Source organism: Xylocopa sonorina, chromosome 7 (genome assembly GCF_050948175.1).
Source record: "Xylocopa sonorina isolate GNS202 chromosome 7, iyXylSono1_principal, whole genome shotgun sequence".
Classification (NCBI taxonomy): Eukaryota; Metazoa; Arthropoda; class Insecta; order Hymenoptera; family Apidae; genus Xylocopa; species Xylocopa sonorina.
This window is the reverse complement of record NC_135199.1, coordinates 7493237-7516566: the sequence shown is the minus strand read 5'-3', so window position 1 is coordinate 7516566 and position 23330 is coordinate 7493237. Positions and strand designations below refer to the sequence as shown.

At 46.0% G+C, this 23330-nt stretch overlaps 1 protein-coding gene across 1 annotated transcript; it reads left to right on the top strand.

Annotated features, from left to right (window-relative positions):
* Nucleotides 1-17746: 17746 nt before the first annotated feature.
* On the top strand, nucleotides 17747-22263 carry LOC143425692 (uncharacterized). The gene is made up of 5 exons (XM_076898694.1): nucleotides 17747-17896; nucleotides 18999-19390; nucleotides 19968-20363; nucleotides 20708-21112; nucleotides 21780-22263. Exons 1-5 carry the CDS (start codon nucleotides 17750-17752, stop codon nucleotides 22261-22263), a joined length of 1824 nt encoding a protein of 607 aa, XP_076754809.1. The 5' UTR covers nucleotides 17747-17749.
* Nucleotides 22264-23330: the final 1067 nt, after the last annotated feature.

Below are 23330 nucleotides of genomic sequence, written 5' to 3'. Positions count from 1 at the left end.
TGGGCAATATTGTAGCGATTAAGCGGGAATGCATCCGTGGCGATCCGTATGCGCAGGTGCAGAGGTCACCCGCGATTTTTCAAGTCGCTCGAACTTTTACTTCACTGCGACTGAACTGCGATCGGCCGTACAGTGACTACGTGAAATATTGCCATATAATCACGTATCTTCGATTCAACGAGACAATCTTTCCTCTTATTTTGCCTAAGGGCAACAGTTCTTTAATCGTCTATTCCTAATATCCCTTAAAATCGTCAATTCTTTACTAAAAAGCTATAAAACATACTCAGTGGATCGGCGTCGCGTTTTTATGAAGCGACATCGCCGAGGGCATCGTCTTCGCGGGATCCTAAAATGGCGGACGACAGCCGAGCGAGGAGTTCAAACATCTTTAAGGTAACCTAAAGGCCAAACGATTAAGTCGTTTTTCGATATTTTACAATCGGAGGAGGATTAGAGAGAAATTTAGCAAGATAAATTTACGATGGTCCTCGATTAGTTTGATTTTGATCAAACAGCGGAGAACGCGTTATACAATCCTTTTAAAACTGCGTGGTTGCGCGCACGATACGTTTTTATATTATCTTCTGTATTGTGAAATCGACTATGATGATTTTCGACACTCCTCGCTTACGTTGGTGGCATTCAATTTGGGACTGGTTAGCGATACACCAAATTCTGCTACCAAAATGTTCACGGTCGTCTTTTATTACACATTATATTGCGTCCATTGTGAGTATTTTATCGACTTTATAAAAAATTATGAAATTCCAGGTATCACTAGACGTCGTTATTTAACGAATCGATGATTATGCATACGAGTCTTGTAGAGAGTCTTTTAAAATTTTACGGGAATTCCACACTTTTTCCTTCGAAATTTGTGGTTCTTCAACAGTTTCGGCCGTTGAATTCAGTTTCCTTCAGAAAGATATTAATGGCGATCAAATGCTAATTGTGTACCTCGTAGCTTCGAATCGCGCGATGAAAAAAAAAGAAATTTTCATAACAATTTCGTAACAATCAGCTGAACGACACTACAGTTCTTTATCGTCGTTTATAACTCGGATCAAAAGCGCGCTGTAAATCATGTTACACACGTAACGCCGGAGAAAGGGACTGTATTTACAAATTAGACATCTGTATTGCGTCGAGAAACGTAAATTCTATTCGAGGAGAGGAACGATTATCTGATTTGAAAAGCATGGCCTTCGACGTATCTCTTTCGAACCAGCTGAACAGTCGGACCATTAATTCGTTCTACGAGATCTGAATTTCGACCAGGGAACGTAGCTCTCGTCAGTGACGATGCTGTTCGACGTTAGAAAAAGATCGAAGGCCATGTCAGAATATGATTACGACCTTTTCCACAGTCGACGTGTAGTTCCATTCGTTCAGTCGGACGCCAAACGCTAACTTAGAGAAAGGTTAAGCGCATGGAAAAGAAGGAACTCCATTCATACGTTGAAATCGGATTACTATACAGGAAATTAACACGCGGAAGGATAATTATTAGAACTTGACGTTAGCGTTACTCTTAGATGGAAACGATCTCTTGTTCACTTGTGACAAATAATTTTCATTCGCAGAGTGACACGTCTGAGACGATCGTAGCAGCGTAATTTCTACGATTAGAGCGTAATCGTTCGAAGTCGATCTATACTACTTGAAACGCGCCCCTCCGCGTGCCGATGCCTCGTTTTCATAATCGTGGGAACCAAGTCCGCCATGGGGAGTAGGCTTACTACGAGCAGGTAGTCCGCGGATATGGTTCACAACGTTTATGCAACTTGTTGCAGCAACAATGGAGAGACATGGTTAATAAGAGGCGATCGACGTTGTTAACTTATTTAACGTAAAGTTCAGTTTACGATTGCCAGCTGAAGAGAGAAGTCGCGTAGTTTGAGCCGCGAAACAATGTTCAAGGCTTTACACACCGTTCCAGAGTTACTATTTACGGGCATGCCGAACGATGCGATGAAATTTTGTTTGTTTGCCCACCACGGAGGACTCCCAATTTGTATCGTGCGAAACGTACAAGCGCACACGCGTTACGCGAATTAACGTTAATTGAGCGATTAAGTTGTCCTCGTTTCGGTGCTGGCTTCGAGACAAAAGTTCAAAGGACAAAATTTATTGAGCAACAATCGCATTACGATTGAATGTAAATGGAAAAAGGTCGAACCGCATATCAGACCGATTATCGAAGCGCGATTAAAACGTTTACATCTGTCCATACCATATACGCGTGGGTCGTATCGCCAGATTCACCGGAGGTTCTTCTTTATTGGAGGTAATCTTTTCGCGTGTAAAGTTTTATAATCGATCGTTACGCGCGACGAACAGAGGATAACACGTCGACGATACAAGGTAGTTGCCTCACAGAAAATGTGCGCTGAATTTTACTTCAACCGCCATACTTGCGTACGCTCCACTTCTGCCAGTACCTCGTCAACTACTGAAAATACAGAAAACGCGTGTCTCCTGAACAGCTAATTTAATCGTGTACAGAATTAGGAAGAAAAGTTGGTCGTTTTATTAGAAAGCAAACGGTTTCGCAGCGAAGCGATCGTGCCGCAAGGGATGGTCGAAACCAGTCCCATTGCGCGAAAGAAATTAACGTTGGCTCGTGATGGACGTGGTTAAATAAAACTACATTTCGCGCAATTAGAATGGATTAGGACTGACGCGGTGTAGTTGCGTCTAATTAGTCGTTTCTGAAGCGCTTATTCTATTATTTGTTTAACGAACGCCGCTGGTCGTTACGGTAACACGCAATGGCGACATCGGTAAACGATGCAGGTGCAAATACGCGCGCACACGGATCACCCGGGAACGGTGAACTCACGTAACGTTCGCGATGATTACGGCCGATCGTCGAGCATCATTGTGTCCGAGGTTCTTCACCCGCATGAGAATCTGCATGGATCTCGATGACGCCGATACGAACGAGATCTTGCACAACGCACACTTTTCCTACAACCGTTTATTTCAACCGCACTTTTCGCTGAAACATTATCGTGTGCACCCTGTGCACACAATGCCTAAACGGCGAGGCTAAATAATATGGTAACCTTCTCGTTGACTCTCATTTTTTCCCAAAAGTATGTAATTTTCACGTGATTCACGTAGCGACGCATGGGATAACCTTTTCTTAAGGTTGAGACAAATGTATTTCCAAGACTAATCAATTTGTTCTACAATGTATGCGTCAGTGGCAAATATTTGTATTACATTTAAATGGTAACTTTTGTAAGTATCCCTCGCAACGTTTTTCCAGCGTTAAAATTTCCTTCAGCTTTCCCTCGTGCCAGCTTAATTAAGCGCAAAGTATTCAGTTAATCTTGCGGCATTTGACGCGGCGCACTCGCAGGAAACGGTGATAAATAATTGGAATAGAGGATAGCTCGCGAGGTATAAACGACACGAGCGGGTGGCGAAGTTTCTTCACTGTCCAACCGCGGTGTCCGCGGGCAACTTAATTACGACGTGTTACGCAGTGTCTAGGTGGTGTATTATGTGATTACGGAATATTACGTGTCTACTTTCTACGGATCTTTCAGAGGCAGACTTTTTTGCAAATTTTTCGATAAACCGTAAGAGAATCTCTGCGCACTACGACTTCGCACACTGTCACCCATATACGAAGAACAAAAACACTCACAAAGGGACCATAATAGACACACTGTTAGCCTCAGCTGTGTCTGCATATTCGTACGTCGCTACTACTCAATTAGGATAACAGGATCCATTACACCGCGATAAAGTACCAGCCAGTTTCATTCGAAATTCTTCGATACTTACATACATACACCTTGTTTATTCGTGTTAAGAAGCGAACCATTCATCCAGTCGACGATAAATTCGATCTTAATGGGCGGGTATCGCGTAATCCCAGGTGCCATTGAGTCCCATCGCCAGCGGTACCGCGGGCGAACGAACAAGAACGTCCTTCGATCGCACGAGGGGGGCGAGATACCAGTCTCGATTACCAGAAATTACCTCATCCTGTAATCAGAACGAAGGTGCTAACATCACTCGTGGCCGTTCGTCGGCTGGCCACCCTTTAATCAAGTACGCGACAATGGGGACCATGGCGAATCGACTGCTCGTCCTCGAGTTCCTCGAATTCGAAGGCGCCGCTCTAGCGAGGCACGGGGAGCGTTCCAGGACGAAACGTCCTTCGGTATCGCCGCGGTGCTCGACGTCCACGAGGATCCTCGCGCGTCGGACCTTTTCAGAACGTCGCCGCAGATCTCGTCTCCGTCCTTCTCGCTAGCCGGATCACTCTCACTTTCTCCTTCTCCGTCCCTACCTCCAGGCTCGTTTCACTCGCACCAACCGAGGCTCTGTTCACCGTCGTCGCACACGGACGAGACGAAGAGTTACAGCATCCTCCCGTGGACGTAGGTTCGCAATAATCGCATGGACCGAACGTCTCCGCTCCCCCACCAGACGATCGGGTGAATCCTATAAATGCTCTCCACGTTCCACGAGACGAAGAAGTCACCTCTCCCGGGACCGCCAGGCGCACCCGCGAGACATGCGTCCGTGTTGAGTGTCCCATTACGCACCGTGGACCAGTTTCTCGGTGGAAAATTCCCCCGGCGAATTAGATCGCGATCACGGATGATGGTAAGTAAAGTGCTACGAGCCGGGCAACAGTGACGAACACGTGGGGGTTGACGGGTGCTCGCGAAGAAGGGTTGGGTGGGGTGGACGAAACGGAGCCGGACGCTCTCGCGGCCAGTGGTACACGGTAGACACGGTAGATCCACGTAGGATTGTGCGGTTCGATTCTCGAAAATCATTCTCGGAATGCGAACATGTACACGAGATATGTGGTGAAAGTGTTTTCGAACGTCTCGCGATGATGATCGCCAGTGCGTCTATGCCACCTTCGATGCAGTTCTGCGATACTTGTGTGCTCCACGATCGCAAAACAAGGCCGCTTAGTTGCGATCCGTGACGATCGGATCGCAACTGAGCAGCTTCTTCGAGGAGGACGCGGGTCCATTCGAATTTTGTGTACCCTCGACATTGACAGATTATCGTCGTTAACCATAGAAAGTTCTTCGTGCTGAAAGATTTCTCCCGGGTTCGTGACATTCTTCTAATCCTGACGAAAAAGTATCGCTGCTACCTCTCGATTAGGTAATCGTCCCGGCGGAGAGCTGCCCCGAGAAATTTTCTATGGAAATCGTGTTGTACGTCGAATACGTGTCGGATGATTTTCGAGTTAGTGTGGTACGCGATCACTTTCGTTTCTGCAAAGCAGCGTTCACGTCGAGGAGCTTAACGTTTGGTATTTACACGTACGACCGCATCCACAGCCTCGCAAGAATTAATAGCGAGATGGAAGCGTCAGCCAGCTGTTAGCGCGAGAAATATCAAAGGTTATCATTGCTCCTTAACTTGAAATCCGCCTTTCTGGGGCCTCCGTTTCCCAACCGTTGATCTCGATACAAGCTGAACCTCATCCGCGACTCGACAGCGAAATTTCTCAAAACAAATCGAACTCCTGGCAATTACGCGTTCGCCAATAAAACGACGCGAAGAAGTCGTTGTAGTATAATTTCACGTTCGACTGAAATAAGTGATTAGATCGTATCTTGTTAAATCTGTATGCACCGCGATTAACTTCTTTAACGGTTCAGATACTTGATGATCCTTGATCGCGATGAGAAAAGTTCGCGGGAATAAAGTGTAGAAAGATATTCTCTCACGCAGTCATAATAATCCTGTGCAACGTGTTCGAGGAATCTCTTTCTTCGAGGCGCGATTACACAAATTAGTTTTAATAGTAGCCGTACACCTGATTACGCGTCGTTTCTTCACGGTACGTTTGGTTAAAGGTACCTTCCTGCTCACGTAACGTAGAAATTTTTGTGAAAGGTCAACGTCACTATTCTTTCGATAAAACATCGAAGATCTTCGATTAGAAACTTCATTAGAAACTTCAACCTGTCGATGACGTAACTTTGTCAGCGGTGTCTTCTTCTCTCACTCGAAGCTGTGTGTTAAAACATAGTTTTTACGTACAGTTGCAGCTTGAAACTAGGAGCACAAACTAGGGTGTCGAGAAATTGTGACGCACACGCGAACTGTTAACCCGCTGAAGCAAAATTCGTTCATCCGTTAAAAGGCTAATTACTATCTGAACAAGCTGCTTGGCCAATAGTGTCACGACGCGCCTTGCTCACGTTTCTTGCTCAACTTGATCGGGGTAAAAAATCAATATACATTAGTTCCTCGTCCCCAGTTACGTAACTGCAAATTTTTCTAATTAACACCACTCTCGCGAAGAAACTGGGTTTCGCTCGTCGACGGTTCTCTCACGAGTGCAGCAAAGTCACAAAGAACCGATTAACGACTATTTACCTATCATTAAACCGTAGAGAATCATTTTGCCGATAACTTTTGAATGCGCCGTTGAACGATCGAAGATAGTTCGGTCAATTGTAGTCGACGTTACGATGTTATACAATGACTACTAATTTCATAATCCTTTTAAAAGTGTCAATGAAGTACCCACAGACAATAAGCAATTCTACAAAAACGTCTAACAGACAGCAATAAAAATACTTTGGCTCGTGAAAACGCGTTTAGCCAAGTCTGCCTCGCGCACGTATCTATGACAAACGTGAAACCGATCGTAACCTCTCACGTAATACTTGCGGAAACGTTAATGGGATAATAAAGCAAGAAAGTGCGTGACGTATAATGAAATTGCGATCTCTATGGATTCGCAGTTGCGCGACGCGAGCATATGCCCAACGTCGAGTTAAGTTGCCAAGGTGCTCGTAGCTGAGTCACTCTTTCGAAATAGCCGCGTATAAAGTTATTCGACAATGTGACTTTTCTCTGCCACTGACGCGTCCACAGATCCCAAGATCTCTGATCTTTCATCAAGATGGTGCAGAAATGGTCACCGGAGGAGTCGAGGAGTTACGAAAGTCGCGTCTGTTCCTCTCGTCGTTTGCCAATCGATTCGTTCTACGAACCTGAAGCGATGAATTAATCGTTCGACTCGCCACATAGACTGATATCATCATCGAAACGCGTTTCAGTCTGTCATAAAACGAAATGTTCCTCGTCTTCGACGTCTGCACGGTCTGAGAAGGTCCTCTTCTCCCCCTGTCGCGGCACTCGGCCATCGTTCTCCGGATTTATCGAACGATTTATCGTCGACGACTAATATGTCGATGTTGACATTTATAACTGATGACGAACAATGCCCCGCTGGACGTAATCAGGTGATCTTTTCTAGAGCTGACATTTGCTCCCGAGGGAACAGTTTTTATATGCTCATTGTCCGTTTCAACTGTTTGTATTACTTATCTACCCGGTTCTATCTAATGAATCTTCCGCTCCCACGATTACAAAGGGTTCCACCAGCCTCTGTTTCCGCAAGTTCTTGTCTAAATTTCAATTCCTATGAATATTAATGCCCGAGACTTAACCCAATTCTAACTCGCAGAGTCGAACATCCAACCCTTAATTTGATGCCTCCGTGAAAACCACTGAATCAGCTGCTCTGGTATGAAATATCAATCATTTGTTATTATCATCGTGGATCCTACCATCTATAGTATTGTGCTATTTAACATTACAATATAGACGCGTTTTCCATGTAACTCAACAGAGAGACCATCGTTCGCAATCGAGAGGGAAGAAGAAGCAGAAACGGACTCCTCACGCTGATTAGGGTCGAACGGTACAGGGGTAAATGAAAGAATTCGAGGTGGATAGAAACGGTGATGGGAAGGTCAATGATAGTTCACCGCGGATGGGGCAATTGGCATCAGCAGCAAACAACTTTCATCTTCTTTGGCCAGTGTTATCGCGCTACCGTCCCGTTCCTTTGCACCTCGGCGATGGTCTCGCGTTTGAGGTTTAGTGCCATCGTGTTAGAACCACCTGTCCGTGTTCCCTCCGCGTGCCGTAACACAGCCTTGGCGAGAAGGATGCCTGTCCAGTGTCTGAATACCGCGCGTTCTTCTCTCGAAGCATCATTTACGCGATTTCAATTAGAGGCCTCGCGGGTGGGTGTTCGGATTTTGCTCGCCGGGGTCGGCGATTGCGTTGCACGCTCGATTTAGTCGTGATTGTCAAGCCATTGGTATCGAGAATCGTCGCCGCCGTTTAGCAACACCGTGCGTTCATCGATCAGCTATGCTAGAATATTCTATTTTATGACTTTGCTCGAAGCGAGTCTCGCGCCTCGAATGAAGTCGTCGACAGGTAAAGGGTCCCGTCCATCTTCGCAGAAGAGCAGCAGGTTCTTATTGCAACTGTTCCATCTCGTGGTTTCTGTCGTGTGAAAAATCAATCTCACCGTAGAATCGATAAAGTCTGATTATACCCTTCGATTGCTACACAGTGAAATGTCGTGCTACAACCTCGGGGTTTTGCAACGTGAACGGAAAATATTCGACAAATGTGTACGTCCAAGTAAACGTCACTTCGAATCTACCCTCCTTTGCACCTGATTATCTCTATTGGGACGGCTAATTAACGTTTCAAGAGTAATTTATATGATCGAACGTTGTAGAAAAAATATTTTTAACACAGAGGGAGTACCATTTGTATCAGCGCTCTGGTAGCCAAGAAATTTTACGTAATAATGCGTAATTTCATTACGGTAACGTAAAGAGAACGAGGATCGTCCATATGATCCATCAGATCGTGAATAATTATTTTCGCCTCGATCGTTTGAATACGGGATTGTCGCCATGGCATTCCGATTGCGAAACTGCCGGCCATGATGGGTTCAAATTGGCCAATAAATTTCTGGATGATTCGTATCCTTTCACATAAAGATGATAAATAATCGTCGGCTCTCTTTCTCTTTTTTTTGTCGGTCCTTACCTCACCCTGGCGGCTCGACAATCTTTTTCATTCTTCTTATCGTCCCACCATCCCGAGCCGAGCCGTAACTTCGTTTACGTAATAGTTATAATAGTCTTCCCTCGGCAACCTTCAACCTTTTCCCAAAAAGGATCCATTAGCCTGGCTCGGTGTTTCGTGACCAGCGATGACAAGGCTCGTGGAACATAATGTATTCCGCACCGTTTTGTTACGTTGCTAGGCTGCGATCGTTAGAACGATCGCATCGATCGCGACGAAAGTTAGTATCGATTCAATTTCGTTGGATTTCGTCGTCAAATTTATCACCAGACGAAAATAGCTGCAAGATTGACGACGAGAATGGTAGCAAGTTAATGTTTGCCATCTTTCAGAGAATAAGAAACGGGATTTAACAGTTTCGTGTACGCGCGCCATTCGATCTCGTACACTGAATACGTTATTCATGAAATCGAAGGAAGGGAAAAGTACACCGTCATCCCACGGTGCACAAAGAAAACGTCTCTACTCATTTTCCGCCACGAAGTCGCACGAGAAAACCACTTGCCGCTGAATGTCATTTGCATCCTCGACTAAGCGTAATCCTGCCCCGTTCCGATGGCACAGAGCCGATCTTTGTTATGGTAATTAGTGGAGGTACCTTTTGTCGTGCTCTGAGGACAACGGATAGCGTTCCTCCTATTTTTTCGCCGCGTTCCCAGTTGGTTTTCGCGACGGTTGCACGCGTTATTACGTGGGTGAAGAGATACGAGCGGATTCGCGACTTTCTCCGGCGATGTGCTTCTTTTCGCGCATCGTGACGTCTCACAGAGTCCTGCCCTGTTTAATTCATCGGCACGAGTCGCGACGGACTCGTTAGCGGCGCGAAATACAGTTTTCTGTCGCAGAAAACAGATATACGTGGCCACGAATTCAATTTATTACTCGCGTGTACCTTCGAAGACCATCGGAGTAGTCCTCGAGCGTAACGGATTATTAGAAAATGATCTCCAAATGATCTGAAATTTCACTGAAAAATGTAATACAGAGCAATTGGAGCGCTCTCGAGCGCCATTCTCGTTTGACACGCGAGTTGCGACAAATCTTGATAGACACGCCACAATGTTCCTTTCGTCGTTTGGTAAGTACGAGCGTTAACGTGGCAGGGTAATTAGAAAGCCGTATCCCCCAAGTCACTCAAGCTTCATTAGTACCAAAGACGCAACTTGCGTCTTCCACATTGTGTAAGACAAGCCAGCTTTGCTACGGGGTTTGACCTGACCGGTCAACACGTTTCAAACTGACGGAAGACAAATCGGCTGACAATAATAACGCGGTGGCGCGAGATTGCCAAGCGAATTAACTTTCTCATTAAGTTTGCGTCAGAGATAATGTCGCCAATTGTATTGCTTAACGCACCGAATTTCTTGGGAAATTATAATACATACATATATATGTGTGTGCTGCATCGCAGGAAAGGGGGCATTTAAACAGCTCACTGACTTTGAAATATTATTTGTACGATTCTCTCCATCAATGTCAGCAGCGAGTCCAGTAGTAAGAAGAACTTGCAACCACCCTTAGCTGGTTACGAAATAATTTCGCACATCGAACCGCGCGAATTGCTGACCCACAGAGAACTGTTGTCACATTGGTTTCACATTATAACCGGAGGCTTCCTTTCTGGACGTATAACTTGTCACTTTCTCTATGTGCAAACATCGCGTTGATGAGACTGCTAAGATGCAGTTAATTGTTTGCGCTACTCGAGCGTCTTACAAAACTTGGTAGTAGTATTAACCGTGGAACTCCTTGTCAACAAGAGACGATTACTTCTCCGCGGATTAGAAGCTTGTTATAGATGTTACGTGATAGAAATGAATGCGCCATATAAATGAGAACATTGGTGCGCAGATACGCGAACACGCATTTACTTTAATACATGGTAATAATAATAATGAGATTATTCAGTGTATTTTCTGTACAGAGAGTTAACTGTCACGAGTGATATATACCGTGGAATAGTCTCGATAGAACCAGTCTTCTTGTAACTAGACGCTTCCTAGCTGTTGTCCTCTTCTTTTACATAATAACAGTATTGTACACGAGGCTTTCCTCAGTCACGGATTCCTACAGAGGTCGAAGAGGCATAATTTCGCAACTCCAACCATGAGGAATAGTTCTAGTCGAAAAGGCAGCTCTTGTTTTTAAAGTGCAGTAGAAAGTACGTGAAAACGATCGCAGCTGATTTCCTACTTACACGCGATTGATAATAACGAAGGGGGACGAAGTCTGAGAATTTTTAAAGGTACGATAACCTTGCGATCTGTATCGGTTGTTCCGTAGATCCAGACGTCGTGACGTTACTCACACATCAGAGGCCTTTCACGTACTGGAGAAAGACGCCGGTGGAGGTTCTCTCCCAATAGCCTGTGCGATCCTCCTATATAAATTATGCGCCTAAAGGTCACTGGACGTTTCTTCGAGCCAGAATCATCATTCGTACCGTGTTCGCGATGTCGCAAACGTATAAGACGGTTTTAATTTCTGGACAACGAGACCTCCGCCGCATCGGGCCGCGTCTGATTTATGAGGCTCATTCAAGTGAGAGAAAGATAATTGCGCCGGACGGATTGCATTATTACACTACGTTTAATTCGTGGCGACGAATGGAACGACGTTTCGCTGGTAGTACGGGTACACACGTATACGCGCGCGCAATCGTGTACGATACGACGATAAGGAATGTACGACAATGCAAAATCCGAGGTGTTAATTGTGCTGAATGTAGCGTATAAATATAAATAATATTCCAACGTGGAACTAATTAGCGATAGGAAGGAGATAAAAATTGCGAGACGAATCGAAGTGATGAAGTTGGATGCACGTGTGAAGCGTGACGCGTTGTGGTAGACTCAGCCAGGGTGTAGAATGCGTAGTGCTTGTAATAATTGGGAAAAATTAGTTTCATCGAGAAAAAGTAATTTGGTGGGAGTCTTGACGAGGGACTCGAGGCGACTCAGGTTTCCAACGCTAAGTACGATGATCAATGAAAGCTTCGTACGCTTGCATTTCACACGAGCGAACCTTTCACGATCACTGGCGCATCATACGAAGCGTTGCTCGCGGTCGAGGCATATTATGTAAGAAGTTCTTGAGTAACACGTGAGATAATCCCATGAAGACGAGGTTCGATATTTTATAACCGATTATGTGCCATGACCTAATATGTTTCAAAGTTATTGATCGTATCCTTTTATTTCCGATGAAAATTCTGCGTATAAATTAGGAGACATTTGATCAGCACGGTAATAACGATGATAAACATTCTGATTTCCACAGCAAATCTTGTGGATTGCCACGATAGTGGCAGTGCTCTCCACATACAATGCGCAAGCATCAAGTGAGAAGAGCAAACGAGCGATAGCAAGCAACGGAGGCTATAATTATGAGCCACCTGATAAAATATTCACTTTACCACCGCGGTAAGAATCGATTAAAAACAAGTTCTTATAGCATTTCGACTATAACCGTTAATCACAAAACCATTTCCTATCCGCAGACCAACACCGCCACCAGTGACTCCAACGTATACTTATCCAACACCCCACCGAGACACATATACGACACCAAGTGTGAGGTATACAACTCTGTCTCGAATAATTGTACCAATACAATGAGAGTCGAAAATTAATAGGGATAAATACATTTTTCTGCAGACCAAGGCCAACTCCGGGTTACAATTATCCAACACCCCCACGAGACGTTACATTTCCCACCCCTCGGCCAACGTACTCACCACCGACTAAGCCGACACTAGGTCCACCAGGCCCACCAGGCCCACCAGGTCCACCAGGGCCACCAGGTTATACTTATCCAACACCACCTAGGCCAACCCCACCACCACAGTGAGAACTTAGAATAAAATTTTACATATATATTAGTATAACCGTATTATGACTGGAATAAAAATTTCAATGATAATTAAATTTTTAATGCAATTACTGATAGTAAATACATATTTTTTCATAGAACGAGACCACCGCCAGTGAGTCCAGGATATGATTATCCAACGCCTCCACGAGACGTTACATTCCCAACCCCTCGGCCAACGTATTCACCACCAACCAGGCCGACACCAGGCCCACCAGATTACACTTATCCAACACCACCCAGGCCAACCCTGCCACCACAGTAAGAATTCAGAATGAAATTTTACATATATATTGGTACAACCGTATTATGGCTTGAATTAAAGTTTAAATTATAATTAAATTTTTAGTGTAATTACTGATAGTAAATATATATTTTCTTATAGAACGAGACCACCGCCAGTGAGTCCAGGATATGATTATCCAACGCCTCCACGAGACGTTACATTTCCCACCCCACGGCCAACGTATTCGCCACCACCTGGCCCTACTTATCCTCCGCATAAACCGACACCAGGGCCGCCAGGATATCCAACACCACCTAGGCCAACTCCACCTAGGCCAACTCCACCACCACAGTAAGAATTCAGAATGAAGTTTTACATATATATTGGTACAACCGTACTATGGCTCGAATTAAAATTTAAATTATAATTAAAAATTTAATGTAATTACTGATAGCAAATATATATTTTTGTATAGAACGAGACCACCGCCAGTGAGTCCAGGATATGATTATCCAACGCCTCCACGAGACGTTACATTCCCCACCCCTCGGCCAACGTATTCGCCACCACCTGGCCCTACTTATCCTCCGCATAAACCGACACCAGGCCCGCCAGGATATCCAACACCACCCAGGCCAACTCCACCACCACAGTAAGAATTCAGAATGAAATTGTACATATATATTGGTACAACCGTATTATGGCTTGAATAAAAATTTAAATTGTAATTAAATTTTTAATGTAATTACTGATAGTAAATATATATATTGTTATAGAACGAGACCACCGCCAGCGAGTCCAGGATATGATTATCCAACGCCTCCACGAGACGTTACATTTCCCACCCCCCGGCCAACGTATTCGCCACCACCTGGCCCTACTTATCCTCCGCATAAACCGACACCAGGCCCGCCAGGATATCCAACACCACCCAGGCCAACTCCACCACCACAGTAAGAATTCAGAATGGAATTTTATATATATAATGATACTATTTTCTTTACTGTTTGAATTAAAGTTTATTATTTAGATTTTAATTCGCTTAAAATCAAAAACTTTTTTCCACAGGACAAGGCCACCAATAGTAACACCGCCGTCAAGAACTCCGGGATATAATTATCCGACACCTGAACATCCATTGACATTACCACCGCAAACACCTCGGCCACCGTTTCCGCCCCAACCACCACAAACACCAAGCCCACCATTCCCACCACGTCCGCCAGTAACACCTTCTCCACCTCGTCCACCTACACCATATATACCTCCTTCACCACCTCAAACACCGAGGCCACCAGTTCCATCGTATCCTCCACCAAGACCTCCCACACCACCACCACCACCGCAACCACCAAAAACACCTGCACCTCCGCCACCCTTTCCACCTTCTCCACCACGACCGCCAGTAACGCCTTCTCCACCCCGTCCACCTACACCATATCTACCTCCATCACCACCCCAAACACCAAGACCACCAGTTCCATCGTATCCTCCACCAAGACCTCCTACACCACCACCGCCACCACAACCACCAAAAACACCTGCACCTCCGCCACCCTTTCCACCTTCTCCACCACGACCGCCAGTAACGCCTTCTCCACCTCGTCCACCTACGCCATATCTACCTCCGTCACCACCTCAAACACCAAGGCCACCGATTCCATCGTATCCTCCACCAAGACCTCCCACACCACCACCACCACCACAACCACCAAAAACACCTGCACCCCCGCCACCCTTTCCACCTTCACCACCACGACCGCCAGTAACGCCTTCTCCACCTCGTCCACCTACTCCATATCTACCACCCTCGTACCCGCCACCACCAAGGCCACCAAGACCGCCGACACATGATACATTTCCTCCACCTCCACAGCCACCGAAAACACCTGCGCCTCCACCACATTTTCCGTCCTACCCAACTCCTCCACCACGTCCGCCAGTAACACCTTCTCCACCTCGTCCTCCTACACCATATCTACCTCCCTCGTATCCGTCACCACCGGGACCTCCAAGTCCGCCGATTTATAATACACCATACCCTCCACCAAGACCTCCCTTACCACCTTCACCACCGCGTCCGCCAGTAACACCTGCACCACCACGTCCGCCAGTAACTCCTCCTCCACCCCGTCCACCTACGCCATATCTACCCCCTTCACCACCTCAAACACCAAGGCCACCAGTTCCATCGTATCCTCCACCAAGACCTCCCACACCACCACCACCACCGCAACCACCAAAAACACCTGCACCTCCACCACCGTTTCCACCATCTCCACCACGACCACCAGTGACACCTCAACCACCCCGTCCGCCTACACCATATCTGCCTCCTTCGCATCCACCACCACCAAGACCTCCGTCTCCGCCGACACACGATACTCCATACCCCCCTCCAAGACCACCAACACCACCTTCACCACCGCGTCCCCCAGTAACACCTTCTCCACCCCGACCACCCGCGCCATATCTACCTCCTTCACCACCTCAAACACCAAGACCTCCAGGTCCACCGTATCCAAGTCCGCCGCCACACGATACATATCCTCCACCAAGACCACCAACACCACCTTCACCACCGCGTCCCCCAGTAACACCTTCTCCACCCCGTCCACCCTCGCCATATCTACCTCCTTCGCCACCTCAAACACCAAGACCTCCAGTTCCCTCGTATCCAACTCCGCCGATACACGATACGTATCCTCCACCAAGACCACCCGCACCACCGTCTCCACCACGCCCACCAGTAACACCTTCGTATCCTCGACCACCAGCACCACCAAGTCCTCCTGTATATCCTCCTGCACCGAGACCACCTTCACCTCCAGGATATCCTACACCACCGCCAACAAAAATACCCCCTACTAGACCTCACATACCACCGCAAACACCCACCAGGCCACGACCAACTCCTACAGGACCAACTTATTTACCACCCGCACCTCACACATCGTCAACACCACCGCCACCTACTCGACCACCGTACTATACTTCTCCGACAACACCAAGGAAACCATCCACGCAGGGTGACACGTATCTACCACCCCACCAATCGACATCTACCACCGCCTCTCACTCGTATCCTACACCTCCTTACGTGACTGGTTCGACGCCATCGCATACCCCTGCAACGCCAGATTACTCGATATCCACGCGACCTCCACCGTACCTTCCACCCTCCAGTCCCACCCCGCCACGTGTAACCGTGACGCCACCACCTCCACCCACGCCGATATATACCCTCGTGCCGACATCGACCATTTATACTCCACCACCAACTGGTAGACCCGCTCCAACCCCAACTCTACCGCCAACTACTCAGAGGACAACCGGTTATTACTACCCCATACCGGACAATCCGCTCGAGTTGCCAGCCTTCTTCCGATGAGGAGGACCAGATCAGCTGAACTGACAGCCGCGGACTACTCTTTCGCTCTTTTTTGTAATTTTTATATGTATAGTATACAAGGCTATTTATAGATCCCCATAGAAAACGATCGACAATCGAGAGTAAAAATGGGAGAAGAAGGAGAGGAATGATTGGGTAACTCGACTCTCGTCGGTTGCTTGTATTATATGCGTGTATCTAGGCAAATGGTAACTATTGCGAACGAGGTCTATGCATCGGAGGAGCTCGCCTCGTGAACCAGTTCTCCAACGATCGAGCGGCGGTTAATGTACAATGAACATTCGCGCGAAGAGAAATAGCACGACGGACACGGCGAGGCCGGTGCACGTACGATGTAGTAATAAGATGTAAAGTGAATTTTACTATTTTGTATAAATGTGACACACGCATACAATAGAATAAAGAAAATTTGTATAAAATGTCTGCACGGTGCACAATATTGTTCGCGCAATGAGAGCTTCGAGATATCGTGGAACTGAGGCTGTACAACGCGCTGGTCTTGGAAAGGGCATTCTGATCGTACGTTTGATCTTTCCAGTGCAGTGTTCCCTCAAGAGGACGGTTCTAACGCAATATATTCACCCGTCGGGCCTGTAGAAATGAAAGTAAAGTACTAAACGTTCGATTCGCCAGACTGTTTCGAGAGTCACCTTTTCGCCTACGACGTCCACTTCGCTCACGACTATCTACGTTTATGAAATATGTTTTCCCAAGCGTCTCGAGCATCACGTGTTATCCAAACAGACGATGTGGGAGGAAAACGTTTCGTTCTCGCAATCAGTCTGGGATCCACATTTGCATCGCGTCAATCTTCCAACGAACTGCAATTACGGTAACCTTTCTCTCGCGCGAATCGTCGCAAGGAACGACGATAGCGGCTCATTTGTTGCGACGAACAGCGTAAAACGGTGACATTGACATTCACTTGCAGGATCGCGCAGCGATATTTGACTGGAGCCTCATAGCGTGGTAAGTAGCCCATAACATGCCTCCTACTACCATAACGAGCCTCCCCCACGTGCAATGAAATTTTCTACGTTCGTGATAGAATCCGACCAGTGAAAACTCCGTTGCGCGAAATGAGTGCTCGTTAGTTCTATATGGAGCTTCGAAAGAATACAGTCTAGTGTTGTTACGACACGCCGTTTGTAAAGTCACTTCGTCCATTCGATTGGATTCGAAGTTATCGATCGAGCCTGCGATCGGTGATACTGTGAAAACGCTGCGTCTTCGTTGCAAAAAATCTGCTGGCGTACTAAGATCGATTTAAGAATATCGTACGATATCAATGAATAATCGTGAGAGATAGTAGCGATTAGAATCGACGAGAGGACATGCTTGAAACGGGACGAAGGACCGCAATTAGCACGTCTCAACTTGGACTTTACTCTGACCACGGTGATCGGTACTATAGAAGTCGATACAATTCTGTTACGAAAAAATTTGTGATTGGAGTAATGGTGGTGGTGGCGGTGGTATTGGTAAGTATTCGAGTACCGTGATGGAAGATTAGCTAACTCTTGCTTAATTCCTCTGCAAACATCTCCTGGGTCGCTCACTTCCGAAAATAAAGGTTGTACTGTCAATCGATCGCGAAACGGGCAGACCATCATCGCTGAATCGAACATTTTAGCACCGGCTATTGCACTCGTTCGTTATGCCAATATTTGTACGCTACTTACCTACATATTTCGCTGTTTGCTTTAGAGAAGACCAGTTATTAGTTTCACGCATCGTTCGCGTCCCCGTTGCCACATGCACAGAGTTGAACGACTTTGCCCGCGTGATCGAGGAACGTTACGTATCGATCGTTAACAGCGCGTTGCTCTGTACCCGCGTGCGTCACGTACAATCCGCGATAAACGCTTAACGAGCGCTTAATCTATGCGAACGATGGGTACTTCCTTAATTAACTCTTCTCTAAACATTCCTACCACTCGTCATTATGCAAATATCCGTGCTACAGTTTCCTAATTGTTAGAAAGTAACTTCCAAGTCCGTTCAAACGAGGTACCACTGCCTGTAATTGATTTAGAGCATAGTCGATTATCGCTTAGAGTTATCAGAGAGGAACTGAACGCTTCGAACGCGGCGACAAACGTTTACGCTAAAAGTAAGATCTTTATTGCGAATGGCGTTTTAATGAGACGACATTCTGGAGAACAACGAGCGTAATTAAATCTGGCGAGTTCTCTCCCATGATTAATGTAACAGGTACAGAGCGTGGCTGTGTTAAAAATCACAATTTCACCGGGAATCTCGACGCGGTAGGCTCGCATGCATGGCGAGCCAAGCGTCAAAGGAGATTTCTGCGTGCTTCACATATAGGGCGTTAACTGTGTTCCGACACGAATTAACGCGCGATGACGGACTTCGTGATTTAACGAACGAGCGAGAATAGGGTGGAAGCGGCGTGCAATCGTCCGCGACCAGCGCAGCCGTGCAATTTGCATTCTTTCCTCGGTTCATCGTGTGAAACAAATATACTCGCGGGCATTCACGTCCGGGAAAACGTGAAAGATGCCAGCGAATCGATGCGGAGGTTAACAAGATACGAATCAATTCGAGACGTTTTGTTTCTAGGTTGGAATATTCTTGTACGACTTCACGTCCGCCGCGTCGTTGAACAGCAAGTTGAATCAGGAAACGAAGCATATGTACATCTTGCAAAACACGCTCAGGAAACCGTCGAACTTGACGAAAAAATTGTTCAATTCTACTGTCCCGCCAGTTGCGAACGAAACAAGCTCCATTTACATCCAAGACCGCTCAGACAATGAGGATTATGGGAATCTGCCGCCTTACGATGAGATCGGCGTGCGGAAAGCGGCTGACGCCGAGCTCAGGTCCCAGAACCTGGACAATTTCAAGTTGAGGAAAAGAGTGTTGAAATCGGTGGAAAACAACGTGGACGAGGCGGCGGAAGGGAAACAGTTGTTCGACAATCACGCTGTCGTTTATCGCGTTAGGCAACGGTAAAGTATATAATGGCCTATTTCTGATTGCACTGCTACTTCTATCCCACCGTTTTAATATCACATCGATCGCGGATACCGAATGAAAAATCCGCTATAATCGCTCGAATCGTAGACCCGTGATTTACGTGATATTTCAGCGGAATATTTCTATAAAACAGGCCTGGAGGAATGAAATTATACTTTCGAATATTCAATCGCATTTAACATTGCTTTACATAACACTTGCAAAATCTTACGCGCTTTATAAATATTCACTGAATTAATTAAATTCGTATTTCTCTCTCGTTTGAAAGTTGGTAAGGTTTCTCTGTAGTGTATGCGCAAAATTTCCATGAACTTATTATCTCAACCTCATTATATTGATACATTCTATTCTCTGTTCCTACCTGCAACTAGTAATAGATCAACGTTACAACTGTCACGTATGACTGTATGCAAATTGTCGAGTAACACTTTCTGCTCTTCTGAAACTCAGTTACTGTTTTGGATATCGCCGCCATGTTATTTTTACTTAAATAAGTCCTCGTTGCGTTCACGAATTACACATGTGCGCTAATAAGACGCGTTCGAACAGGTACAAGTATCCTGACTCAAGCGAAGACGAAACTTCAGAAGAGAATCGACCCACCCCTTTTCACTGGGAGTTAAAGACACCCCAACCATCTGCCTTCAAACGTCCGAGATACCCACAGCTGTCGCAGTACAGATATCCACACGCTTCCAGGAACATCCAGGATATAATAAAGTATTTGACGAACGACGCTGACTTACCAAACAGAGGCATCAAGTTCACTGGCGTGTACGTGAACCCGAAGAAGTACGACATGTATCCAGAAATCGGAGAGATGATGTCCAACAGCGATAGATCGGACGAAGACGCGAGTTCTTATGCGTTGAACGAGGATCCGTTTTATCAGTACAAACCGAAACATCCGGCGGACGTGAATCTGTTAGCCATGTCCAATTTCAGGTTTGTAAATGAAACATTTCTACTACTAATTTTAGATGCGTCTGTAATTACTTTTTGTATATTTAAATGCAAAGTGTTCCATAAGTTTGATTCGAAAGATCTGTGTAGCATAAACGCGAGGCAGCGAGTATCTGGTGAAAAACAATGGCAGTAGATAAAATTATAATTGTGCAGCCATGTCACTCGTTTTTGTCGATGAAGCCAGTAGAGTCAGAATTGCTATTTGGATATGTCCAGCTGGGCAGGAGGTTACTCTACTTAGCTAGAATAACGTATACGTATTCGATACACGTTGAACTCCAATTTTCCTGAGAAATATGCGTAAGATTGACACGATTTTTCAGATTTTCGCCAACAGGACTCAACAGGTACAACAACGAACCCTACGGACGCCCATCGAGTTACTATAAACCCACGTCAGTGGAGTCTCAGTACGAAAATCCAACGTCGTATTCGAATGGCTACTCGAAAAAGCGGAAACCGCAACCGTTCAGCGTCATGCTGGACATTTACCCGATAACAGACGTGGTGGAGCAGAGTAAGAAGGCGACTAGACCGAAACAGATACCTCTGGACTCTGACTACGAGCTGAGACGACCAGTTCAGTACAACAGGGGTCCGAAATTTTATTCCCAGCTTCAACAACCGTTGACAGGCATGGCCAGCCAGGCAGCGAGCGACGAAGAGGAGAGGCAGCAAATGATATTCCATTTGAATTTGTATCCGAGGAAGAAGAACAAGATGAGCAGGTAAATTCTAAGAGACGACTGAAGCACGGTACTATCCACGTTGCGTAATAAAATACGATCGATCTCGATAAGTGGTTCGAAGTGAAGTACAAATAAAGCGCGCGTATTTCGCACTCGCGATTCCGCAACAACCTGGTGCCGCGCAAATTTCCCGCCCACGCTGTCCGCGCTCTTTACCCGTGATCGTCCCCTTCAGCTTCGATTGCGCAAGGCGGCTGAAAATCACTTTCGCGTGGCTAAACGCCGTTTCCCCGTTAATATCTAACCGTGGATCGTGGAATCGTTACAATGGCCATTCCTGCCACCGTCGCACGACGGATTAGCATATCTTCGGTATCGTCGGAAAGATCAGTAAAATCGCGCGCAGAGTACTTTCACCGAACGCGCGACGTCAGCGGGCGAAAAAATGTTCGCCGGATCGTTCTCAATAGCTTGTTAAGGACGGGCACCGTGAAATGTCACTGGCTAAATTCGAGGTACAAACGAGCGGTCGACGTGAAAATGGTTCGTACGTAAATTCCTCTGAGCCAACGTTGCGCAATTAAAATACGTGACACTAGTGGTAACTAAAAAGGAGGCCATATTTGTACCTGCATTTCCAAGTAGACGAACCGTCGTGTCATAAAAATCGTAACGAGAGGTTCAAGATTTGATATTTAAATTCCAGGCACGATATTATTCACAGATCGGAATCGATTGGACCAGAGGAACGGCAACAGTTCGTGCAAAAGGTATGGACGCCGTTGGAAACGATAGCCAAACATTTGGCGGTGCAACGATCGAAATTCATGGACGAAGAGTCGAACTCTGCTGCCACTCGATACCAAGAAACTGTCCTCGACAGCAAAGACGAGGGCAAAATATTCGAGCAAAGCCACAGGGATAATCCGGAGGCCACCGTCACTGTTCCTTCGAATCATAAATCGAGCATCGATGACGATTACGCTAGCACTGAGAAGTACGATTTCGACGCTCAGAAAATTGTGGGGACTACTACCACCACTATCGAGAGTGAATGCGAAGATTGCAACACCACTGTAATATCGACAGAGATGCGAGCAAACGAAACAGAAATTATCGATAATTCAAAGGACATTGACACCATTGAGGGGTTCAAACAGTTCAGTGACAGCGTCTTGAAGACTGGTTAAAGGAATTAACTTCTTCTAGTAGCAGGAAAAAAAAACATAGTAAATGGTAAAAAGGATGTAATTGGTTAACGAGGCTATGATTCGAATGAAAAATGTTATAATTGTCGATAGAATGGAACGATTACCTTACTGTCTCGCTTCACTTTCTGTATATGCATGCAATTACACGGTTAAATGTAATTAGCGGGGTCTGACCCGAACGATCATTAATCTTCTTGAGACATCGTATCTGCCTGTTGGTTATCCCATCAGATCAAATTATCTTCCGAGCTCCACCTCGCCTTGACATTTCCGTCGAGGGCGATCGAGAATCTCTGAAGATCTTGGCTGGTGTAATCGCTGGATATTCGTCGAACCGTGATTGCTTAATAGGCCACGAGACCGCGGGTTTACAAAATTGGTATTCCTCGTTTGTATCATGCGACGTGGGGTATTTAAGGTAGTACGAGATGTACTATCCTGTAAGTACTGTACTATAATTAAAATCTCAAGACTAGATCTGTAATTCATAAAAATCCTCTCTACTTTAAGAAGAAAACTAGCGAAAGTTAAGGATACGAATCGAGATGATCGTGAAATTGGATCGTATTTAGCCTTGCGGCGTGACTGAAGAAAACAGCGAGAATTTTATAAACGTAACTCAAATATACAGCTTTTATTTCCTACTGTTCCTTAATTTAAATACTGCGATATATTACAATAACTCGCGCGCGACTCTGTGACAGTGCCGCGAACGTTTGTGAGTAAGGTCCGTGTATAGTCCTACGAAATATACAATTCACGCGAGTTAGTTCCTTTTTAATACTACGGGGTATCGCACTTGAAACACTGTGTCCCTGTATTTTGGCACGAACATTCTCGATCTTACATTATAGCACCATTCGTCGACTTCGTTGCACTCGACGACACCGCGAGTGCGCCTTGCGATACGTGCAACACGTTTTAACGCGCTTTGAACTTATCCGCTCGTTCCAAATAAAAACGCATCGTCGGCTTGCACAATCGGAACGTCGTCCGCGATTTCAGCGCGATCGTTCGATGCGTCCTATCCTACGTAAAACTCACCG

Coding starts and splice junctions, on each gene's coding strand:
- LOC143425692 (XM_076898694.1), top strand. CDS start 17,750: ATGCTTGAAACGGGACGAAGGACCGCAATTAGCACGTCTCAACTTGGA. Junction 19,391..19,967: donor GTTTATCGCGTTAGGCAACG/GTAAAGTATATA, acceptor GCGTTCGAACAG/GTACAAGTATCCTGACTCAA. Junction 20,364..20,707: donor TTAGCCATGTCCAATTTCAG/GTTTGTAAATGA, acceptor ACGATTTTTCAG/ATTTTCGCCAACAGGACTCA.